The sequence below is a fragment of the Electrophorus electricus genome, chromosome 3 (assembly GCF_013358815.1).
Source record: "Electrophorus electricus isolate fEleEle1 chromosome 3, fEleEle1.pri, whole genome shotgun sequence".
In the NCBI taxonomy this organism is placed as follows: Eukaryota; Metazoa; Chordata; class Actinopteri; order Gymnotiformes; family Gymnotidae; genus Electrophorus; species Electrophorus electricus.
This window is the reverse complement of record NC_049537.1, coordinates 27,222,871-27,235,898: the sequence shown is the minus strand read 5'-3', so window position 1 is coordinate 27,235,898 and position 13,028 is coordinate 27,222,871. Positions and strand designations below refer to the sequence as shown.

At 43.1% G+C, this 13,028-nt stretch overlaps 1 protein-coding gene across 2 annotated transcripts; it reads left to right on the top strand.

Annotated features, from left to right (window-relative positions):
• The first annotated feature begins 3,303 nt into the window (after window positions 1-3,303).
• Window positions 3,304-12,189, top strand: si:dkeyp-72h1.1 (uncharacterized protein LOC799956 homolog). 2 transcript variants are annotated; one of them, XM_027025115.2, is made up of 4 exons: window positions 3,304-3,536; window positions 8,390-8,486; window positions 10,269-10,434; window positions 10,688-12,189. In XM_027025115.2, exons 2-4 carry the CDS (start codon window positions 8,409-8,411, stop codon window positions 10,738-10,740), a joined length of 297 nt encoding a protein of 98 aa, XP_026880916.1. In that variant the 5' UTR covers window positions 3,304-3,536; window positions 8,390-8,408; the 3' UTR covers window positions 10,741-12,189. The 2 variants fall into 2 exon arrangements, with proteins under 2 accessions (XP_026880916.1, XP_026880917.1); XM_027025116.2 differs by having other exon boundaries at window positions 10,269-10,447.
• Window positions 12,190-13,028: the final 839 nt, after the last annotated feature.

The window sequence follows — 13,028 nt, the reverse complement described above, 5'->3', positions numbered from 1 at the left end:
ACGTGTAGAAAAAAAACTACCCTTAACAAAAACAGGCACTCGTCTTAACCATAACGGAAGAGGCCGTGTCCCATGTCTTGGCCAGAGAACTGGCTATCTTAAAATGAAACTGGTCATTATTAAGCCTTTTGCTTTGAAACTGCTTCCACAACCGGTTTAAGCAAAATGTGTCAGTGACTGCTTGATCATAATACTCTATAACTAGGATGGTTTCTCATTTCACGAGAGTCGGAAAGGATTATTCTTTACTGCCTTATCTTTGATGTCAGTATGTTGGCCAGATTTCGACATTCTGACCTGTTTAGAGTGGCCCACTGAAGACAAAATGAACAAGACCAGCGAGCACTCAGCAGGATCTGCCTTGCTTTCTTCCCTTTCTTACCTCACCCCTTTTTACAGGCTTTCAGGACTAGCAGCGTATGGATGGAAATGAGCAGCACACCACACTCTCAGTCTATGTCCACCGGTGTCACGCCTTAGCATTTGCGCCTCTCCTCCAATCAGCACAGAGCTCAACTATCTCTGTTGCCAAGTGATAGGAATTCACAGGAGGGAGCCCCTCTTCACAATAAAATAGGGTCAAAACCGACTGCTACATGCAGGAGATGTGGAGGGAGAGCCTCAAGAGTGACTGACTGGTGCTTGCACAGAGTATGGTATAACCACAGCCTGTTTTCTTTCATGTGACACTTTGCATATAGGATAGCTGATGAAATAGCTGATATGCACACTGCTGATTTCTGACATGCACGTGTACATGCACCAACACACTTCATAAATGCCAGCAAGCCCAACCTACATGGCACTTTTTATAATGTGTTGTGTTGTGTGTGCACCAGAGGGAGCACTACACCCTGGTATTCAGTTTTCCAGTGCAGCTATTTTACTCAAGTGTGATTTAAATTGACTGTAAAAAGGCACTGTTTCTGTAACAGCACAGTCCAGAGACCACTAGTCGGTGGGGCATTTTCAGCAATGCAGACGGGTTTATTGCAACCTGGTTGCATATGCGTTGCAGTCATAGTGTTGGCCAAGTGGCCAAGTAAGCACTTCACTGGAAAAGGTCAGCATGTAAAATGATGAAGGGCAGAAGCACATGTGCAAATGGAATCGCATGAACTGCGTGTTTCTTTCCCTGTGAGGAAGGATGCCTTTTCTGAGGCCATGTGAATTTTGTTATCTGATCAGCTTTAAAAATTAACCTGCTTTACCCCTTTACAAAATGCTTAATAATCTTAACAGCATAATAATGGTAATCTCTCCCATTCCCAGTAGACTTGTGGGTTCGATCGCAGGGCTGAGCACAGAACAGGCTTTAGCTATGCATATTGGAATCATGCAGGATCATTAATATGGCGTAAGGTTCATCTGATGCCATTAATAGGTTAGTGTACCTTTGCAAATTTGGGCTTGACCACTAAAATGTAATATGGCCTGGAAAAACATCTCAGATGGCCTCCTGTGGGATCATTCGTTCCTGGCAATCAGCAGTTCAGATTTAGCACTTCTGTTGTTATAGACTGTAGCCATAAATCAAACAATGTATAGTTATCAATATAAGGTCTAATTTTACTGTGACACTTTCTCAGTGGAAAACTAAGGGTAATTGGATGTACTAGGTGATGTCAAAGTCAAATAAACCAGTTGAATGGAATCTGTGAAATTGCTGAAATAAATTGCCCATACCTCCACATATACACACATCAAAGCTCCACTCTTGAAATAGACAAACCAAATAGTATCCAAAAAAAATCTAAGAAAGTAGAGGAAAGGGTGGTTGGAAAGCGTTCTTTCAAAGGAGGAGCCATCCACCCCTCCAGGTCCGCAAAAGTCCTGGCTGCTCCTGGTTTCTTCAGGAACACAACTCTGGAAAATGTAATCTTAGCCCGATGATGTCTCTGAGTCCATCTGTCTCCTGATTACAAGCATCATCAGCTGCTGCACGCAGATGACGCTACCAGCTTGTGTTTAAAGATTTACATGCTCAGGGGTGTATGTGTGTCAACACACCTTCCCTTGCAGTGATTGAGACATTGGAAAATATGTAGTGGCCAAGAGCTGAACATTTTCCATTTTCCATTTGCAACCTGGGAGGTGAGGTGTTCATCACCGCTGGCTCTGTGAATGGAAGCATCTCCTTACTCAGCTACTCTCTGTGACATCAAGGCCATGCCTAGGGTAATGGGAGATGGTGACAGCATGACACAGGCCCTGACATTTGACCTTATGCCCTGGTTTCCACTGTATGTGATCTTACTATGTAACGTGAGGCGTTGTCTGTGAGTGTGTGTGTGCGTGTGTGTGTGTGTGTGTGTGTGTGAGAGAGAGAGAGAGAGAGAGAGAGAGAGAGAGAGAGTCTTAATGTGAGTGTGCTTGTGTGAATGTATGAGAGCCACAGGCTTGCCTTACCTGTCTTTGGCTTTCCACAGGCCCTGGGCAGAAGTTCATAATGAAAAGATTACATTTGTTCATGGCAAGTCTTTTCAAATAATTGTAATGAATTTCGACACACTAAATTTCTGATTTGGTACACTTGCTGGCTAAAGAGGCTTAGAAAGTGAAAGGCCAGAATGTATATATTGTACACACCATAAATACATACTTATATACACATATATACACACATACATGCTTCTGTGTGTGTGTGTGTGTGTGTGTGTGTGTGTGTGTGTGTGTGTGTGTGTGTGTGTGTGTGTGTGTGTGTGTGTGTGTGTGTGTGTGTGTGTGTGTGTGTGTGTGTGTGTGTGTGAGTGAATGCATGCTCAGACATTATTCAGAGGTTTGGTGGTGTAGCTGCTCAGTCATGCTGTTATAGAGTCTGATTGATCAACAGTTGTGCAGCCAGTAGCCTAACCTACCAACCAGCTAGCCTCTACAAAATCAATAACAGTTTATTAAGAATTTATTTGTCATTTAATTAAAAATGCATGACTGAGAATAAACCACCCTTGCAATGGATAGAGGGTATGGGCTGTTTAATAGAATGAAGTGTTAATTCGTTGAAAACCTGCGTTTAAATGAAGTATTATGCTCATTTTGCTTTACAGAGGATTGTCAAAGACATTGCAAAAGTACAGATCAAAGGCAGTGCCATTGGAGTGGAAGAAACTTTCTATTACTTTCATAGAAAAGCAGTACAGCTAGGCACGGATGGTTAACAGTTCACTCTTATCATTTATTATGTTGTTTTCAAAATTCCAATAAACGAAAAAGAAAGAACGAAAGAAATAAATGTCCAGGTCCAGCGTCATTTATTCTCCTCCCCTCAACATAGAGCACACACGCACACATGAGTCTCGCTGTCAGTCATCCGCTAAACGCAAACGCCACTCACCGACAGACGTGATCCTGTGGCTTGGTGACTGCGCAGATCACACTCGTTAACAAGTTTGCCGTGCGCGCCGATGTAACGCTGGAAAAACGTTACAGCCTGGAAAAACCTCATTCTTTCTGTTCCAGCATCCACCCGGCGGGAAGGCAGAGCATCCGCGCACAGCTGTAGGCTCGGGAAAAGGGAACACTTTTATTTTTTACAGGTAAGATAATATATACGTTGGCTGCAGGCTAGGCTATGCGCTTTGTCGACACGGAATGCGTAGGAAAAGTATTTTTGCAAAACTTTTAACATTTACCTTATTATATTGAAAAATAATGTCATTAATCTATTATCTCCTTTTAGATATGCTGTTTCTACTTTTCAACACACTACACGGGCTATATAGACCCTGTCAGAACCTTTGCCTGCATAAAGGAATTTAAAATATCCATCTTGCAAGTATAAATCTAAAACTATCTAGGGATCTTATACCAGTCTTTTGATAAAATATTTTTTATACTACCATACAATATTCTTCACTGTCTTGGGACAGTGACTGAGTTTTGTTGTGAGCAAACAACAAATTAATTATGAATCATGACAAGGATTAACCATTCTCAAGATTATAGATACTCGTTGTACTCTAGATTTAATTTGGTTCTGATCCACTAGGATTGTCAGCGTTACAGCCCTACAGTCAGCTGTTAGTGTTTCCGTCAAACAGTTGAAGTGCATGCCTCACACCACCGTCCGGCGTTATTCCTGCTATCAAATGTCATTGCAAATATATACATTTTTATATTTTCTTTCATTTCAAGACTGTGCCGTGGACTGAATTTCTCATTCATTATGGGCTAATATTAGACTCAGGCGCTGACATGAAATTTCAAGCATGGTACATCTCTCAGAATGACAGTCGGGCTTCTAAAGATCAGCTTTCTTATGAAGTGCCAGGTTCACCCAGCTGCTTGTGTTTTCAGGGACTGTGAATAGATTTTCCCAAGTTCCTTCTGTTTACTAAGCCCATGCCTGTTGCTATTTGTCCTTTCTTTTATCTGCTGTCTGTGTCATCGGGCCATTTGTGTATTGGCACAATTGCCTTGGGTAATTCTGTTTTCTTTAATCATAGTTGCCCCATTTTCCTATATTCCTTATTGAAGTTAACAAAGGAAATGTCTGAGGCACTCTGTCCATGTCATCCATGGGCGGATGACAACAGTGGTCCCAGTCAGGACAGGATGCATGATTTCCCTGGATTTGAATAAGATTTTCCATACAGCTGGGGTTGGCGGGGGGGGGGGGGGGGGGGGGGGGGGGGGGGGGGGGGGGGGGGGGGGGGGGGGGGGGGGGGGGGGGGGGGGGGGGGGGGGGGGGGGGGGGGGGGGGGGGGGGGGGGGGGGGGGGGGGGGGGGGGGGGGGGGGGGGGGTTAAATAATTGGTGAAGAATACAAATGGTATAATGGGGTTTTATCATTTAATCGGTTGCATGTTATTATGCAGTTTTAATTTGACAGTGTGACAAAACTAGTTGTTATTTACAAGCTCTTATATTGGTCTTATTGGCTCATTTTTGTTAAGTATGCCATTGGTCAGTGTCCAAGAAGTGTCAGTGCTACGTGCAGTAGGCAAAAAGATTTGAGTGTACTGTCAAATCACCTAGGCCTAACACTAAACAGCAACACACACACACACACACACACACACACAGAGAAGTTTACACTTTGCACTTTGCAGTCTCTGGATAAACTAACACATCTAGTGTCTTTAGGGGTTGCCCCTCTGAAAATATTTTGATGAGCAAACGAATGGTTTGTGAGGCCGCACACGGAGGCAAGCCTTTGACCGGGCCTTTGTCTCCCTCTAAGCAGGACCGAACACATGTATGGCCCTTTGATCCCTCACTTAAGCCCTCTTTGTTTCTACCGCTCAAATTTACCAGTGAAAAGGCTTGTATACTAACAAGGGCCCCAGTGCCATGGAGGGAGCCGCGTTTGTGCTGGCCGCTGTGATCACGATAACAAGCATGAATAATTAGTCCATTCTCAAGCCACAGAGACAGCACAAACAGCTCAGCCCCTCCGTCTTTCTGCCGGTCAGGTTCTGTGGCCATGGCAGCGATCAGTTTGAATAGTGCGTTTGGTTTAAAAAAAAAAAAAAAAGTTTTAGTTTTTTCTGTATATATCACTATGGCTAGTTGTGCTATTTACTGTGGTGTTTAGCTTTGTTTCATGGAAATATCCCAGCCACCTTAAAGTCGTAGGAGGCAGCCTTTCCTACCAGCCTTTAATCTCCTTTGCTTTATATTACTGCTCTTTTACTTCTCTCTTTTATCTACCCACTCACGGTACCCCTCCCACAATTCACCCCCGGTATCACTCTCTCTGGGAGTGATCTGAGCCACACTGACACCCGTATTGTAGAAGATAAAGCCAGGATTAGCTGCTCCTTGAGGACAATATGGGTTTCTCAAAAGAAAATCTATTAAAGTGGAACTTATCTGGTAAGGTATGCCATTGTTTTACCTGTTACCTAGTAAGCCATGAGCTTATAAGATCAGCACATCAAAGCCTGCGCCATGCTTATGGCAGCCCCATCGCCACCTTATCTTAGTCTCGGCCTGAGAGAGACTGATGTCATCCGTGTAAATGATCAGACGATAACACATCAGCAGTGAGAGTGATGTGCTGTGTTGAGACTGCTCTTGTTTAGAACAGAGATTAGGTCACCATAGTCATGAAACATGCATACTATAGTGACCATAAGATAGCCAGTTGTCTTTTGACTTATCACAGCAAAATCTAGATTACTGTTCATTTATTATATTATTAAATGCAAAAATAAAGGATCTATTTAACCAATGTCTTTACATTTGTTTAAATGTAAAACTGACTCAGAAGCCCTGTCTTACCAGGGTCAGGCTTCCTCACCTAAGGAAGAAGAGGTTTCAGACTGACAGGAAATGATCTGTCCCACGACAGTGAATGAAGTGCCTCCCTACACTGAGTCTAGATTATGTATTGGATATTTCCAGCCTGAGTCAGTTCATTTTCCCACACTTTCCATTTATGGTGTATTGTAATAAGAAATTGTGTATTGTAAGAAGAAAAGGGAAAATATAGCTCCAAATAATTTGTCAAACCCAACTACACTGATAGAAGTCCAGATTAATTTATGTGCATTCTGTATTGTCACAGATCAGTTAATGAAGTGTTCCTATGGTCTAATGTCAGCATTTCATTTGGCTTGTTGTACTAAATAGTGAACAATAGTCAATAGTCAATTATGATTGACATCTATAACTGTCATTCTCAATAAAAACCTGTTTTTAAAAAAGATGTTCATTAATTTGTTACTTTGGGCTCTTTTACTATGCCCTGTATTAGCAGAGGTCCTACAAGCTATGAGCAGCTCCGTCTCTGTTCATGGGACACGATTTGCTCTAAGGAACCCAGTCTTCGTTACACACTTGCATACATATCACTGATATGTGACCAGTATGATGCTAACGTCATTGCTGGGCATCTGGTATTAGCTGGTATCTGGTATTCACACACTGGTATTGGCTGACAGTTGCATTAAATTAAATAGTTTTTATTGGTCTGATGTCTAGGGACAGTCACTAGGGATCTCTGGACCAATAATAGCATAATCTTTTGGAAAGCTTGTGCATCGCATATAGAATGACCATTTTTACCAGTAGTGAATGAGAGGCAAAGGGTGATCTAAAGGTGTTTACAGCAAACACATTTAAAGCCATTAATTCTTAAACTCCAGGCCTACTATTCAGTAACTGCTCTTTAGGCGTATTGAAGTGTTGGCAATGAAGAAGGACCAGAAAATAGCATTTATTTCAGTAGAAACACTCTTTTATTAACAGGTATAATAAGAACAGAAGAAAGGACTTCTTAACTGGGAGAAATGGGGGAGGTTAACCAGATGATCAATATGACACACAGACGGAAGACATTTCTAAACGTTAATTAAACTAACAAAGGGTACGAAGAGACCAAACCAAACATATATACCAAATCCATCTATTTGACAGCAAACTTTAAAAATTGGATTTAAATATATAAAGTCTGTAGACAGGCACATGGAATTCTGGGAATCCTTGCTGCCGCATCTCTTTCCACCACTTTCCGGTCCACTCGCTGCTACACCAGGGGTGGATGCCACAAAATTAGACAACGATCATTGTCAATTATTCAGTAACCTTAACATTATATGTGGTTGAAATCACGACTAGTTCTTCGGAGTGTAAGGCGCTGGTGTGATGTGTATATCAGCATCAGCTAGAAGGTTCATGCTGGCACAAAGATGCATCTTATTCAGTGATCAGTGAACAGCCAGTGAGGCAAAGACTGCTAGAATGTAGATAGAAACAGAAATATCTAAAGCTCAGTAGGCTTGTTTGATATCTCTGGGGCTCTACTTTAAGTGTCAGAAAATTTAAATCCTGCAGTAAACATTGGTGCTAGTAGTGGAATCTATACAAAGGGCATGCTTCCATATGTAGCTCTGCAATTGCATTAAAATAGTCTGGGATCAGGAAAACAGACCATTGCAGTTACTTTTAAAGAAATTGGGGTTTTTAAATGTTCCCCAGAAAGATCAGGGATGATATCCACAACTCAAACTGCCCTCATTATTTGCTCTGATTTCTCATACTGAGATCAAAATATCTCCTTCTGTGGTGTGGTTCAGACAAAACCACTTAGTAGGTCTCAAAATAATAATCGTGGACAAGTTTTGGATTCTGTAGCTGTCAACAGCCTTGATATTGTGTAAATGTAATTCCACTCCTGTTTGGTCAATGAGCTGATTTGAATATACATCAACCAAATGAACCATGCCAAGACCTGTTTGGTTTGATGGATGTGGAAATGGGGAGGGATCTTTTTAGCCGTACCTGTATAAGCCGTCTGTGGCTTGTACAGGTGGCCAGGCTGAATCGGGATGTGGCCATATTCATAAGCAAATGAGAGCATGGATGCATGGCTTGTGTTACACACTGACATTAATGACTCGACACTGGCGAGGAAGTGGAACTCATGTCGTCATCTCTTTTTGTAGACACTAGGTGCAGGACGCTATGACAGAGGTGATGAACACCCGTGAGTCAGCAGTGGGCGACTACAGTGCGTCCGGAGACCAGGACATTTCTTTTAAGGTGCACTGTGCCTTTACTGTCTATTTATAATAATGTGATTCTTCTTGTCTACACATAAACACACACTTACTCCTAATACATGGCTCCACTTCACTAAGAGGTGTGCAGATTGGGATGTAACTCATTACTTTTATTGTCCATACATGTACCTTTTTTAATAAATGTTGGGCTTTGAATGCATTTGACATTATGATAAAATACCTTGAAACTTTATGGTTTTTAGAATCCTTTATTTGTATATGCTATTTATTCTTTATTACATTTCTATAACATTCATTTGTAGTTTTTATTGATTCTTAGGCTGCTCATCTGTAACGGAGCTGCCCGAGTACCGAAGGGCCTGAAGCAGGACGAACGTTTATTACACACAACGTTGCGGCACTCACATGTAACATGAACGATGAACATGAACACGAATACATTTAACAACGACGAGACTAACCATAACCTCATCACGCTACACTGACAATGACCAACACACTGCACGCTTTGACACGGGTTTATATACTTAAAGACAAGACGAGGTGCAGGTGTGTGCAGGCGTGGCCACAAACAAATATCCTCCCACTACACGTGGCGGGCCGAACCACGTGACTCGTGAGAGGCGAGCGTTCCGTGACATCCTCATTATCACACACACTCAGCCACACTTACTGCATTCTAACTATAGAATTCAGTGTATCTCTCACAGCTGAGACATACTGTCATGCTACACACACAAACACACATTCACACACACAGACACAGAGCATGCGCTGGGAGCTGTGAGGTATCTTCACTGCCTCTTTTCTCTTCACTTCTCAGGCTCCTATAGCACTCCCACGAAAAGCTGACAGCTGTAAATCTTCCAGCAGTGCTGTCTATCTACAGCCTCTATTCACACTGCAGCCGCATCACTTCAGCCTGACTGCTGTCAATTTCATTTAGATCTCACTGGCCCAAAATGAGATGTGCTCGCTCATAAAGGCCAGATGAATTCAGATTCCTCCCTCGAGCTCGGCAGAGCCTGAAAGGTCACAGTCGTTTTAGGAAATGATCGTCATTACCTTGCTTGTGAATGTGGCGTGGATGATCACTGGCAGAACACAGGGGCTGAATAGACATTCCTTGTCTTCCCTCTGTTCCGACAGCCAACAGGGAGGACTCTGTGTTGTAGGATCTGAATACTACTCTTACCTGTCCCCTAAGGCTTATCAAGATGTCTGAAGACCTTCTTGAGCCTTTTCCTGCCTTCCACCCTGTTCCTCTGTCTCTCTTTCCCCTTCTCCATAACTCCACTAGTGTACTTTAGGTATATTCAAACATGACACAAGTTACTTCTCAATCGCCTGAATGCCAAACAAGGTGGTGGCGTGGCAGTGGAACTTATGCATGGTGTGAGCTGAATGCCAGGCGTCTCATTTTGAGAGTCCTATCCTGCAGCTCTTAATAGAGCCTTTGGAGTAGCACACCACGGGGAGCTGTCTGTAAACATGTGTTTATTCCTATCCCAAGCGATTGCCCCGGCAACAGCCTTCTTGATTGGCCATAATGGACATACATAGATATTTAAAGCTGAACTCTTCAGGGCAGGATGTGGATTGCGGCCGCCTTAAGTCTGTTAATTGGCGCTGAGAGCTTTAAGCAGTGTTTGTACGCCTGCCACTTTAAGACCTCGATAATCTAAGCGAGTATTTTGGTGAAATATGGATTTGACTCTACTCAACCTGCATGTATGGGAACAAGCCACAAGTCAAGAATAGCTCCATGAAACAAGCGAGCCCACTTATTTCTACGTTGCAGGTTTTCCCCGACTCACATGAGCGCTACCCCAAGCTATCCAAGCGTCTGCCATCCATCGTGGTGGAGCCGACCGAGGGTGGAGAGGTGGAGAGTGGCGAGCTACGGTGGCCTCCGGATGACCTGAGCCCTACTGATGAGACCAGAGACCCCCAGACCCAGAAAGCAGGTTCGAGCCTCCAGTGAGCATGCTTCTGCTTTCTAGAGTAGAATGGCACAATGAGGTCTGCTTGGTTTCAAGAGTCCAAAACACCTGACAGCATATGAAGATGTACAAGCTGTAAGCATGCTGAAAAAGAGAATGACATAAGGATAATTGCCCTGACAGTTATCTGGAACATCCAGGCATGGAAGGGAATGGTGAGGCACTTCTTGTAAATGTGCAATCATTTACAGAGAACGGAAACAAAAATGTGTTTCAGGTGAGGAGCCAACAGCAGTGGAAGAAGAGGCTGACAGAGTGACAGCAAACTGATGGGGAGTAGCTGGCAGCAAATCAGTCTAATACTGTGAAAGTCTTCATAGTGGAAAAGAGCAAGCAGGAGACTCCTACAGTTAGTCTGACTACAGCAACACCCGCACTAGAGCCACCCACCCGTCAATAGACCTCCAATCCAGTAGGGGGAGCTGAGGCCTGAGAGACATTGCCGAAATAACTCATGTGCCAAACTCTAGTGGTAGCCAGCTACTGTTATTGAGTTGTACATCCTTTTCCAGAACATTACGATTCATCTATAATGATATCATTAGAGTTCATTTGTGCCTGGTTTTTAAACGATGTATTGACATTGAGGTAGCCTATATATTTATTTGCCTTGGACCAAAGTCTTAAATATTTGACTCTGTTCAGCTATCATGCACATAGCTACATACCTTATGATTTGATGTGTAATACATAAAGCATAACCTCTGTATGGCCATCTCACACTTGAAGTTGGTTTTCAAATAATGTTGATATATTTCTGCAATAGTGCTACACAAATATAGATTACTATCAATATGTACAGTGGATTATATTTTACAGTGTGTTTTTGAGACTTCTGTTCGTTCTAAACCAACTATAACACAGTATGAGATATATTACTTGACCATCTCTTTTGTTTGTTCTTTAGACACATTTGCACGCACTGCTTGACATTAGCATAATTTTATTCTGTGTAGTACTGCTTTTCCTGCTGCCTTGCATTGTGTTTCAGGTCCATTGTCAGAGTAGCTGTCTACAGCCACAGAGATATCTGTGGTTGACTACTGTCTACAGCCACAGAGATGTCTGTGGTTGACTACTGTCTACAGCCACAGAGATGTCTGTGGTTGACTACAGTCTACAGCCACAGAGATGTCTGTGGTTGACTACTGTCTACAGCCACAGAGATGTCTGTGGTTGACTACTGTCTACAGCCACAGAGATGTCTGTGGTTGACTACTGTCTACAGCCACAGAGATGTCTGTGGTTGACTACAGTCTACAGCCACAGAGATGTCTGTGGTTGACTACTGTCTACAGCCACAGAGATGTCTGTGGTTGACTACTGTCTACAGCCACAGAGATGTCTGTGGTTAATTATTGCATGCATTATAGCTCATTTAAAGATGACTATTGTTTTTTTATTTGTTTAGTTTTTCTTTTTGTTTGTTTCGTCTTAGTTTGTTCTGGTTTTCTTTTTCTTTTTTTCTTCTTCTTTTTTTTTGTTGCACGCATGCATAAAAAATTCAAATTGACAACATTATTGTGAAATCACATATGCCATCTCTGAACTGTACTAGTTAAATATAATCTGTCCAATAATCCTGCTGATGTAAAAATCTGTTTCAAAAATGCAGCACCTTGACTAGATGTTTGGAATATGATAGCACTGATGATCCTTTCTACTGAGGTGCTTTCTAGCCTGCTCTGAAAACATATTAAAGGCACATGTGCTAAGACATCTCGGTGCCTTTCTGTGGACAGACGTCAGGTGTTCGCTGGTAGGGGCTGGTGGGGGCTGATGGGGGCTGATGGGGGCTGTCGCTGGAAGGTGGTGTTGACCCAAGCTGTGATTCTGGCTCCAGCTCACAGCAGCTGCCCTGCGCTTCCTGGCTATAGTCTGGCAGCTCTCCCAGTCGGAGCCAAAATGGCTGCCCTCGCCCCCTAGTGATGCTGGCTGAATCTTAAATTATCCCCAATCAGAGATACTGTGTACTATTTAAAAACTTCCTAAATAATGAAGAATTTGGTCTAAAATGTTTTATTTTAGGCTTAGCTACTTTGTTTCGGAGTTGTTTCATCCCCTTGCAGGACTGAAAGCACAATCCCGTAAGAGTTCCAGCAAAGCAACCTTTTGGGATGACCGGCCACCACTTGTGTGAGCGCAGTAGGTTCTGCTGCTTCAGCTTGTTCCTAGTGGACAGAGGCTCCCCCTCGACACAATCCTAAAAGCCATGCTGTCAGACAGAGCAGGTGGCACTCTGGGGGAACCAGGCACTCCCAAGTGCAGGCAAGTCGAGTTAGAGCTGTGTCCTGACAGCCCAGAGACAATTTTCATTTCCTTTCGAGAACTCTTCCATCAGTGTGACCTTTTTTGAGGGTGCTAGTTCTGAAAATAAAGGCGCTGCTCTCGAAGGAAGCAGGAGTGGGATGCCTTTTCCACAGAGACACGTTGCTCTTCTCCTGTCCCTGGCTAACACAGGCTGCTCACACGAGTCGGGCTCTGATTTATGAGTGCCTCTACACATGCTCACTCCCCCACACACACACGTACGCACTCATACACACACACACACACAC